At 41.1% G+C, this 12,548-nt stretch overlaps 1 protein-coding gene across 1 annotated transcript in view; it reads right to left on the bottom strand.

Annotated features, from left to right (window-relative positions):
* Positions 1–12,548, bottom strand: part of LOC150087933 (anoctamin-4-like) — a 452,209-nt gene that overhangs the window by 124,735 nt on the left and 314,926 nt on the right. The window contains exon 11 of the mRNA XM_090369274.1: positions 10,275–10,409. Coding sequence (XP_090225400.1) covers positions 10,275–10,409 — 135 coding nt within the window. The remainder of the gene's footprint in view (positions 1–10,274; positions 10,410–12,548) is intronic.

The raw sequence follows: 12,548 nt of genomic DNA, 5'->3' as shown, positions 1-12,548 counted from the left end.
CTTCATCGCAAGGTACTGATAGAATCTGGTGGTTTTCCATTCCGACCATGTACTCAAATCAGGAGCAAGCGGATATGCACTTTATGTACGGTTTGGCGGACGGCAATGCTCTGGAGGCTCGTCGTTTATACCACGAAATGTTTCCAGAACGAAGATGTCCAGACAGGAAAACGTTTGAAATTATCCATCGCCGCCTTTGTGAACATGGGACCTTTACACCTCGTGCTGCCGACAGAGGACGACAAAGATCTACGATTCCTGAAGTAGAGGAGGAGATTTTGGATGTTGTGCATGCCACTCCTGGAATCAGCACACGCAGAATAGCAATGCAACTGGCTGTTCAACGTTCGACTATTTGGAGAGATGCTAGAACACCAACTGTATCCTTACCATCTGCAGCGGATAGGACGGGTACGACGATGCCAACGGGAATTTGGCATCGTCTTCGCGAGTCCATGAGACGTCGATGTGAGGCCTGTATTCAGGCAGAAGGTGGACATTTTGAAGAATTACTATAAGGTGATGTGAACAGTTAAGTATCATAGACAGACCTTCAAAACTCGGAAACCAAGCATTTCCGGAACTATGTTGATATAAAATATTTTTATTGATACATATGAGGAACTCATTCCTGAAGTTATGCCGTGTATTTTTGAGACACCCTGTATAATGAGTTGCAGTAGTATTACACTACATTCAACAGATAGTTTTAGCTATATTACGACTTTTTAAAATTTGTTTCGTATACCGTATGACAGCTGACATCGAACAACTTCTTTACAACTGCTTTTTTCTGCTGGTTGTTACTAAAGGCCACCCGCTATATAATGAGAGACAAGGTAATCCAGAAACAGGCTGTCATAGCAGTCTCATCTTTTAAATAAATGATGAATTAACCTTTTAGAGTGTTATCTTTTTGAAAGTAGCGTAATACCAAGGCAACTCTTTGCAAAGGCAAGTTTGTTCTGCTGTGAGAATTGACTATTGCATTATATACGCATTTTAAATCCTGCTGCTAAACACAGATTAAAGCACAAGATAGTCTTTCAAGCATGTTATAAAGAAAGAAATGTCACTCTTTTTTTTTTTGCATAGATTCTTAAGGACAAAGTGGTCGTGATACGTGTGCCGGATTGCATTCTTAATATTTTCCGACTTTAAAATATAAATTCTTTGTAAAATGTGCTGGATTTTAAAGTATTTCGGATTCTGAAGTGCAGGATTTTACAGAGTTTACTTTTTTTCAATATCGTTACCTTTTTATAAGCCTGCTGGCTAGCTTTTCTTAAAAACATTCTCCCCGTATGGTCTATATTTTTTTAACGTTCCGAACGTCTAAAAAAAGTAATAAAATCCAAGATATTTTAAATATTTCTATCAAAAATATAATAGTTAAACGTCAAAATTGGCTCAAATGAGCCAAACTAACAGAAAAATAAGAGAACAAAATTATGACAGTTTTGTTTAGTTTTTTTTCTGTTTTTAATTCTCTGTTTTAAATTTTCAAAGCTCAAAATTTGCACACATGAATGTGCTTAAGTCCTAATAAGCAAAAATAAAATACGGTGCGAATAAAATGAAATAAGTAAGCAAAACTTAAAAAAAAACCAAAAAAGACTAAAAATTATTTAGGTATATCATAATTTAAGGCTCATAACTTGGTCAGAGGAACGGTCATTAATTATACTCACACGATATTCGTGGACTTATGGAGTGAGTTGGTGGGGGATTGGAGTTCATTCCCATGTTTTGCAAGCTGAAATATTCCCAATATATGTCCCAATACGGCCTACACAGACCATATATATAGCAATGAATTAGATGCCCTCGTCAAGATGATTGTTCTCGAACAAAAGACTATTATTAACACAACTACAGTGGACTTCGACATAAAGAATTTTTAGCGACCTCTCCACATACTGTCATCCGTAGGTTTCCTCGCTAAACGCATGAGATACAACGATTAGGCTGTGTTAGGTATAGGCACCTCACGGTTAATGTACATTGAGTGATCACTGAATTATGACCACCTACCTAATACTTCGTAGGTCCTCCTTTTGCCCTCAGTACAGCAGCTATCCGACATGGTATTGATTCAACAAGATGTCGGAAGCGTTCGGGAGGTATGGCCAACCAAGATATGTGTAATGCGGTCAGCAATGTAGGTATGGAGGTGATTAGTGTATCCAGACGCCTGATATGCCTTTCCATAGTGTCCCACAAGTGTTCTATGAGATTGATATCGGGAGAAGTTCGAAGGCCAATCGATATATTGGAAGTCAGAACTTTGTTCCTCAAACCATTCCACAACAAGTGCCCGCTGGCTCGGCCCATTGTCATCTTGGAAGACACCATTGCCATTCGGGAAAAAGTGTAACATAGCGGGGTGTTCACAGTCAGCACGCAGTTGACGATAGCGGAGATCACTGATACGTTGTTCCACATGCACCAGGGGTACAAATTCCTGCCAGTGAAACATGCCCCACACCATACAACCGCCTCCACCGGCCTGCACTTTTGATACCATGCATGGGCCAAGAATCAAGAGCCTCATGTTGTTGACGCCAAATCCGTACATAACCATCCACGGTGTGGAGTAAATAACGTGAATCATCCGACCAGCACATCTTCCAGTCTTCTAACGTACAACTTTTTGCATCGGGCGAGCATTTTACGCCGATGAACCTTGGTTACGAGAGGTGCTGTAGGGGTCGTCAATTGGTATAGCCCGAGCGTGCGATGCATGGTCATGCCAGATATTATTCCGGGTTGGCCCATGTTGTATTGGGTAGTCAACTCTTCAACAGTGCTGCACCTTTTCGCCTGTACCGATTGTCGGACCCGGTGCTCACCTCTAACATCAACCTTTCGCTGACCTTTGCAGTTTTGCCGTCGGGTCGTTGTTTGACCATTTTGACGCCAGTCCTGATACACTTTAACTACGGCGGCTCTCGAACACCCCACCAGTTCAGCCGTTTGGGAAATCGAGGCACCAGCTCGTCGAGCACCCACAATCTGTCCTTTATCAAAGTCCGATAAATCCTTCCTGTTACCCATCACGCTCGGAATTTTGCTACCTACTGAACCGCTGACACCTTATCTATGCTACGTAGGTCGAGTAACTCCCCACTCTCGTACCTCACGTGGTCAACGGGTCGCATTCAGTTTTCATTGGGGTAGTCATAATTCAGTGATCAATCAGTGTATATTAAATTGTCAATTTACATGCTTATTTATTATTCACATTTTAATCAAGAAATCATAGATTTTTGTGTGTTTTGTTGTGTTTTCTCTAAAGCACTCGCAACCGTAAGATGTCATTTTCTGTAGCCCATTCAGTACACGTATTAAAACATAAAACATCAAGTCTACTCGAAATTCATGTTTATCCAAATTCGCTTGAGTGACTTATTCTCGTGATCCGCTTCATTTTACTTTTCTTCATGTTGTAAGAGACTGTAAGACCTTCAGAGAGAGAAAATATCAACTCTTTTAAATTTATTAATTAATTTATTTATTTTTTCTTTTCATGTATTTATGACATCTTAAGTTTGAAGATATTCTGGGATACGTGGGTGATCAAGAATTAGAACTTTTTCAGTTGGATGCGGGAAGTAGTGTTCTGATAATCATTTTACAAATAAATTTTAATTTGTGTTTGTTAATTCTTTATTTAGGTAAATCACAGCCCCTGGAAGCATTCTTGTGTTTTGCTTTGTTGACACTGTTAAAAATGGACACCTCTGCATTGCAAGCAGCAACTATAATTGTTTTCTACATTTCTCCTTACGTCTTTATAAATTTCCTTCTTTCCTTTAGTTGCAATAACTTTTCTTATTTTATTAATTACTTGTAAATATGAATCTTAAATATTAAAATTACAACTTAGTTTTTCAAATAGATCATTTTCAGTCGTAGTTCTTAAAAGCAGTGCAAAATATTTGGCAACATTTTACCGATTCTTATTTATTTATTTGTTCAAGTAAAGGAAAAAGAGCCGACCGGGCTAGCCAGGTGGGTAAAGTGCCTGCCTGGCAACCCAAAGGTATAGGTATAGGTATATTTGGGTCTAACGGCTCCTGGGATTTCTCCCATCTCCGTATATGTACACTGTATCGGACAAGCCAGGGATTTAAAAGTATATGGGTCATGTGGTATGTAGCATGTTGTGCCCTTGTTCATCCGGCCTGTTAGCCGCCGGGCCCCTAATGGAACCCGACGTTACCATACCTCGCCACGGGGAGGCCGGCCGGGTGTTACCTATATAGTACTCTGGCGGGTCCTGCCACCTACTTTCCTGGGATTTCAGTGGCTAGAACCTAAAAAAAAAAAAAAAAAAAAAAGTGTTGCTCGCGGTTAGTTATTAGCGTTTGTTAGAATAATTTAAAAGCTTGCGAGGGGCTATACGCTGAAATAATATTTTCTATATGCATGTAGGAAATATTTTCTATATGCAGGGGCAGGAAATTTTGATGTAGTTAAATTTGGACGCGTGGGGCTGAAAACGCTGTGAAAGTCAACAGTAAAGGGGGTGTGAAGACCGAAGACTGGAGGGAAGAAAAGGAAGTAAGGGGCCGATAGAGAGGATGGCCCCGCAATTGCAGTGGAGCAGGCCCGTGCTCCACCAGAGGGAAGAGATTTGGGGAAGGGAAGGAGTGGGGGCAAAGCCCCTCTCCCCACGGGAAGAGAAAGAAAGCACCGTTCAAGAGAGAAACAGTGTATGTTGAGTCATATGATAACCTTGGATGTCCTTTAGTCCAGGTGCCCAACAGGGCAAGATGGGGTTCTTCTGGTCTTCTGTGGTGTCTTTGAACAAGTTGAGTCAGAGTCTTAGTTGTGTTTCCATTACTCTGGGCCATTGAGGGATGGCTGTTGTCTCGTGATTGATATTGTCCTATTCATGGATTTGTGAACTTTTGGGATACCTCCACTCAAGAGGAGGGTAGGGTTCGTTGTCTTGTGAACAGATTTTGCGCAAAAAGTGTGAATGCTTTGTAGGTCTCTTCCTCTTGTAGAATGATGTCCTCCTGGTTTCGAAGAAGCGAGTGAATCTTGGTGTATAGTTGACATCTGAGGTCCTCGTATTGGTCACACTTGTAGACCAGGTGCTCCCAGGACTCCTCCTGTCCACAGGAGCACCGCTGAGTAGCTGAGATTCCAAAGTCATATAGCCTCTTTCTAAACGAGCCAGGTCCGGTCAAAGGTAGGTGGTTTGGAGTCCGGGCGAAAATCAGGCTGGGGAGAGTGGATAAACTTTTTAACATTGACAAATGTAAAGTACTACATATGGGAAACAGTAACCCCAGAGCAACGTATCAACTCTGCGGTACTATACTGACAGTGGTGGAGAATGAAAAGGACCTGGGGGTAATTGTGCAGGCAGATATGAAGTTCTCTGAGCAGTGCAGACGAGCTGCAAGAGTAGCTCATGGTGTCTTGTCAATGATATACAGGAATTTTTCTAGCAGGGATAAGGAGGTGATTATTCCCTTGTATAAGGCAATGGTTAGGCCACATCTTGAGTACTGTATACAGGTCTGGAGGCCTCATTTCAAGAAGGATGTAGAGCTGCTGGAACGGGTACAGAGAAGGGCAACAAGATTAGTGAATAGAACAAAGGGTTGCTCTTACGAAGAAAGGCTTAAGTTTTGCAAATTACAGAGTCTGGAGACTAGGCACCGGCGAGGTGATCTGATAGAGGTGTATAAGGCTTTGAATGGGTTGAGCATGCTCAATGCCAATGGGATTCTTCATCTTGCTGAGAATAATCACCTCAGAGGGCATAAATTCAAATTGAGGAAGGACGGATGTCGGATAGATGTGCGGAAATTTGCCTTTGGCCAGCGGGTGGTTGGTTGGTGGAACCGACTTCCATCACTTGTTGTTGAAGTTGATAGCCTAAACAAATTTAAAGCTCAACTGGACAGGTATTTCGAACGAACGGAGGGGTGAAATGGGAGTGGTGTGTGTGTTTTTTTTTTTTTTTTTTTTTTTTGGCTGATGCTGAATAAGCTTGCTTTCTTGCATCATATGCCTCTACTAATGCTAATGCTAATGCTAACTTGTCCGACATCCGGTATAAACTTCTTAGTAATGGAGCCTTTGTTAGTGAGGTTCCAGCGATTTTTCCATAGTGATTTCACGTGTTGCAAAATCCGTCTGTTGGCTGGTCGCGGGTTCGAATCCCGCCTCGGGCTTGGATCAGAGTAAAATGCAAAAACTTTTGGAGGTGCATTATGGCCACACAAGCCGATGCACTAGCAAATAACAAAAAAAAAAAAAAAAAAAAAAAGGAAAAGGAGAAGTTACATCTACTCCTACACAGCAAACATTTGCTAGGAGGGTAAATAATAACATATTAACAATATATACATTAATATTACAGCAGGCTAAGACAATATTCAGGAATAAATTTTCCAAATAAATTCAGCATCCCTTGAAGCATGGTGCGGGAGAGCAGGCAAGTTGTAGAAGGCTGTCTGGAACAGGAGAGGCGTGCAGTTTGTCCACAGACACAGAATCCTACGGAGAGCGGAGGAGACTTGAAACAACTAAAATTGCAGTATTGCCTAGGTATCCGCAAAGACTTTTGATCTGTATGTCTTGTCGACGCAAATCGCCTCGGGGTTAATATTTAGGTCGTTCAGGAGACCAATCGTGTTTGCTGGAAACATATGACTGAGCGAGCTGATTTGGTTGAAGGCAGGTCGGATCCTAGATGTTTGATGATTAGTTGCTCTTCTATTATCTTTGGGTAGAATGATGAGCCTATTGATGATGGGAGCATCAAGTCTACTCGAAATAAGCTTGGAGAAGGTCATTATATTGCGAGCAGTGATTATTTGTTTTCAAGGGGTCATTCCATGCAGTGAGTGCAGTATAGCCCTAAAGATAGTAAGGGGATGTCCTGAAGACCTATTGAGGGATCGCAGCAGCCAATACTCAAGCCCCAAGAACTGAACTGCTGCAGGTAGGTTGGAGGAGTGGAGGATCAGATTTCCGACGCGTAGAGAGCAACGGGAACAACACAAGTTTGGATAAATCTACCGTAGATATTAGCTTCTTATTGCCGTAACCAACCAGTTCCTGACGAGCAAACCAAAGGGCTGCATAGAATTTGTTTCTTGCTTCCTTGAAGTGCCCCAGAAAGACAGATTCGAATCCCAAACCAAACCGAGGTCCCTGTGAGAGTTGACTAACTTGATTTGATGTCCGTTTATAGAGACATGCATTGGGATTATTCTTTTCTTCTTTGTGAACGTCATCCGCGCAGATTTTTCGTCATTTAGCTCGAGACCAATGTAATGCAAAAAAGGTGTTTATGTCAATTATTTGGTTTATTGCAGCTCTTTGGACTGAGAGCGCTTGTTCTGGCTGATCAGAATGAATGAAGAGCTTCAAATCATCGGCGTACGAGATCATGTTTTGGAAATTCGCCAGCAGAGGTTCTAAAGCAGCTGCAAACAGTGTTGCGGACAAAACGCCGCCCTGTGGTACCCCTCTGCAGACCTGTTACATCCACAATGAAAGCAACGCAATGGGGGAAACCCCTGGTGCCGTTAGACACGAACACACTATACACCCCTCTGCAGACAGTAAAGGAATGAGAAAGACCATTGTATTCTACAAGGAGCCGTCTTTCCTGCGAAATTTTATTGGGTTCGGTGAGGAGGCTATCAGAGATACTGAAGTAGTTCTTCAGGAAGTTAAGTAACGATGTGATGGAAATCCTATCATATGCAGCTTTGACGTCAAGAAAAATTATGTTGAGCTGAACTCGGGCCACCTCCGTAGCCAGGTGGGCAGGAGCAGCAGTGCGTAGCACACGCTTCTTGATTAGACAGGGGTTCGAGCCCGTGACCACCAAATACGGAGGATGCGGAAAGGTCAGAGAATGACCACCGCATATCCCCGGAGCAATAAGGCCTTAGTTGCTAATGCTCCTAAAAACCAAATAACAACAACTGAGCTCGACAATTCAAGGCTTCCTGTATGTGAAAGAAAGTTTGAAGGAGGATTGGTGGTATTAGATCTTCCAGGAACCACCTGGTGAAGGTGGCGAGGTCTGTGGTGGAAACAGTGCTCTATAAAGTTGAGTTAGGATTGCCTTTTCAAAAACTTTAAGGAGTCCAGAGCCCACTGAGATCGGACGAAAATCATTCACAGCTTTTGGCCTCGAATTTTTGGGAATGGGTTTGACGCAGTAGTGTGTCCAAATCTGGGGCACTGTCGAGGTGCGCAAAATTTCATTAAAGATGTGCAGAAGAGCATCCACAACGAAGACACAGGATATTTTAAAGATTAAAAAGGGAAATCCGTCAGGCCCGGCAGTAGCTTTATTCGGTAACCCGTTTATTATTTTCATCTGATTCTCCTTCGTGATATTAAGTGTTGATATTGGAGTCAAATCACGTAATGGGATGGATAGGATTCGATTCTTTCTTTACGTGACTCTCACCAAAAGTATTATCGGCCCACTCAACGAAAAAGGCTTTCATCCATCTAAATATCTTTGAAATGCTTTGCAAATGGCCGCTTAGAGTATACTAACCTATTAGCTATGTATCTATTGTTGGCGAGTCGCTTTTTCTTCAGGAAAAGTGCATGTTTCTTTTTAAAGCTAATGAAATCACTTGTGGATCCAGTACTCTTCCATTTCCTGTAGGCACGCTACTTGTCCAGAAAAGCGGGCTTCAGGTCTGTAGAGAACCATGGTTTAGTCCATTTAGAGATTCTGATGGTTTTTGAAGCTCCTTGAATTGCCATTGCCTTTAGGAGACCATTAGTGGTTTCTTCGATCGGCAGGGTAGAAAGTGCTGTCCATTTGGTTGAAGTGAGAAAACTCATTATGATATCTTGCCTGATGAAATTAACTGAGAAAATGGCTTTGGTTAGGATTTCATCATCCCTAGGCTGGATCGACGGAAACGTAAAAGCAAACGTGAGTGGTTTGTGGTCCGAATTAAAAGTGAAGGTCGATATTGTGGGCATAAAATCTGCAGCACGATGAAATACTAAGTCTAACGCTTTGTCGCCCCTTGTAGGCTGTAACTCAAAGAAATCCAACCCTAAATTTTCAGTGAAGGTAATGACGTCTCGTCTAGTTTCAGAGTGTCTAGGGGTTGCATATTGAAGTCCCCTGTAAGAAAGGTTGGTTTATCAGAGGTGAGATGAGTCGCGAGCCATGACTGCAATTCATCCCTGGAGCATGTGTATGATCAGGTGGAAGATAAATTAAACATATTTGGATCTGGTGATTTCTACATGTAACATTGGCACACAAAGCTTCAAAGCGTTCTGTACTGCTGGTCCTCAGGCAAGAGAGTGAAAAATTACGATGGTAAATAATCATAACGCCTCTTCCCTCTTCTTCCTATACGATCATTAGTAGCTGCGTGGTAAGATAAGTTTCTGAACATCGTATCAAGCTGTTTATTGGATGATATCCAGGTCTCCTTAAGGCATATAATCCCAAATTCCTCAAGGAACAAGGGGGATTGTAGAGAGTGGAGCTTATTGCAGATGCTCCCTCTTGTTTTGAGTTAAAATTGAGCACAGTCTGTCGGTTCCAATATTTTTAATTTTTAATGCACAATTAAACTAAATTGTGCATTAAATTAAAAAAAAATAATAATAAAATAAATTGTCTACTCTATTTATATACTGTATATACGACTTAAACTACACTAATCACGAAATTTGCATTTTTGTCTCTTTAGACTTTGCTTGATCCAGAGAAGCCCCCCCAAAAAATGCATTTGTGTCGTGTCTTTCACCACTGACAAGTGGGCATATTTACCTACGACTGGTGCAAATGTGTCCAGGGGGGCCACCTCATTCTATACTCGGCTCGTAAACTCCAACAAACTGCCATTTTGTTAGCTTAAAAATTCTACTTACTATGCATGTAAACCAATTTAAGATCGGTTTAAAACACTCTTCACGAGGTTGAACAGGTTTTACAAAATATGCATTTAAATTATCAAGTCTTAAAAAAATAAAGAAAGAAAGACACTTCGTTCAAACGAAGATATCTATCTCCAATTTTCCCACTTTCTGTATTTAAGAAATATAAATTTATCAATAAACCACATTTTCGCCTCTTCAAATCATACAAATTTCTATGTGATGTGTTTCTTGAAAAATAATTTCTTGGCAGGTTAGGGAAAGCCTTAATAATCGTTACTTACACTCGATTATTGAGAGATTTTCTAATTAAGAATGATGTTTAAAGTATTCATCAAAATTACAAATTAAATCGAAAATCAACTTACGTGGGGATGTTGGTGTTCATAGTAGAGATACCGTACATCAGAGTGAGAACACCTAAGATTGAAGCAGGAACGAGCATTGTGGTATAAAATCCAAGCCAAGCAAAGTACAAACCGGTTTTCTCTCCGAAATATCTCCTATAAAAAATTAAATTGGTTAAGTCAGACGTTGATTTTGCTTTAATATTAGATTTTCAATTTATAATTAAATACTTTGCAATTTTCTATTTATAGTTTTTTTTTTTTTAATTTTTGAAAACAGTGAAAAAGGTCGTGTATTACACGTATGCAGTTTGAATTGCGCTATTCTGCAAGTGATTCTTTTATGCACCTACAAGGGTTGTCCAATTAAAAATGTTGCCTTTGACATTTACACGTGCATCACATTGCGTCACTAAATTGCCGTATATATTCTTCAAAAAAATCTGTCTCCTGTTAGTACTAGTAGCAGCAAAGGATGCAGGAAAGCACGCTTATACAGTATCAGCCAAAAAAAGAAAAAAACACTCCCATATCACTTGTTCTGGGATGTGAGGCCTTCTACTGAAGACAAGGACAGACTTTGGTGCTTTCCAAAATTTTGCAGTACAAGTTTTCATGAGACGACAAATCCTGCTGCAAATGGAGTAAGAACAATGCTGATAAAAACTACCTTTCGTGCGCTGCACTGGATATTTCCATGGCACATTCCAATTTTTCTTGAGTGAAACGGATGCATGTAGGATGTCTCTTCGGCTGCGGCAAATATAATGGAGGAAGACATGTGAAATGATTCAAGAGAGCTAGTGCGATGACTTTGTCACTAGCTGTTTTTCTTGGCAGAGATTAAACTTACATGACATGAACTGTAGGGTTTCATTACCCTACTGGAGTGACTTATGTGGAGACTGTCCAAGAGACTGTTTAAGAGAGTGACTGTCCAAAGGGATTAGTACTCGGATCCTATATGTGAAACATGGTCTTAGATGAGTTTTTCGAATATGGTAGGGGATACTCATACTGTCGTGTATGCCGATGACTTTGTGTTCGTTGTACTTGGTCAATTTAGAAAAGACCTTGAAGATAAGGCTAGTATGGTCTCAAAGATCTTTTAGAATGGAGTGATGAGCATAAGTTGCAGACTTCAGAGCTGACACAGTCACTATCCTTTTGAAAGGCAGGTTGAGTCTGACGAGACCTCCAGTTGTTAGATATAGGATTGTTTCTTTTGAGGTATGTATGTAGCGTCAAGAATTTGGAATTTTGCCTAGAGGAGAGATTGTTTTTACTGAGCATGTAAAATACCTAAAGCAAAAAGTAAAATTATTGTATGCCAGACTTTGAAGAGCTGTTCGTGTTAAGTGAGAATAAAGGGTCGTGTTTTAAATATTTATGAATATGTTTTTGTTCCTATTGTCACTTACGCTTCCGGAGCTTGGTTTACACGTGCGGTTAACTGTACTCTTCTTATTAAGAAGCATTTATTATTAGCTTAGGGGTTTGCTCTTCTGTGCATAACGTGTGCTTGTTGCACAGTGTTTACGGACGCGGCGCAGATACTGTCAGGTAAGTAGCCGGCAGATTTATTGGTAATCCGCGCTGGTTTGATGTGTTGCTTAAGAAGAGGTATTCCCATAGAATAATTTCGGTCGTTCCCGGAAGGTGGTGTGGTATATGATCGGCAGCAGTTTGCAGTTGAGCGGAGGAGAACCGATGATGTGTGTTGATACAAATTTTGGCAGACAAGGTGCAATCAATCTGAAAATAAAAGGGAGACTTATGCCTTTCTGCCCCCAGTCTCGTGCCCTCGGGAAAGCACAGTTTTAATCCCGTCGATGATGTAAGGAATTTTTATGGACCTTTTTCACAACGTGGCTGAGTTAGTTGATCTCAGATGAGGTTAGCACTGTTTTTTCTCCCGGAAACTCAGGTTTCCATCCAGTAAACGGAATCGACTACAGAACTCACGCAGTGTACAAAGTATGGCACATTATGTCCTAAATCGCTTATGCGCCTGAAATACAACAAACAAACAAGCCCTTCGTCTCGACTGCAGGCTTTAGGCTAATACCTTGGCTGCGGTTTAGCTCGTATGCCTGATTTCTGCTGATGGAGCATGACTTAATGTTCAGGTTGAGCCGGATCAACTTTGTAGAGTCGAGTTTATGTTTTTGTGGGGCGACAGAGACTGGCCTCCTTGAACGTCCATATTACGTGGATTTAAGGAAGAGAGAGAGAGAGAGAGAGAGAGAGAGAGAGAGAGAGAGAGAGAGAGAGAGACCAAATGATTTAGTCTCT

The sequence above is a fragment of the Mastigoproctus giganteus genome, chromosome 3, assembly GCF_048544385.1.
Source record: "Mastigoproctus giganteus isolate SK-2022 chromosome 3, ASM4854438v1, whole genome shotgun sequence".
NCBI classification, from domain to species: domain Eukaryota; kingdom Metazoa; phylum Arthropoda; class Arachnida; order Uropygi; family Thelyphonidae; genus Mastigoproctus; species Mastigoproctus giganteus.
This window is presented reverse-complemented; position numbering and strand designations above follow the sequence as displayed.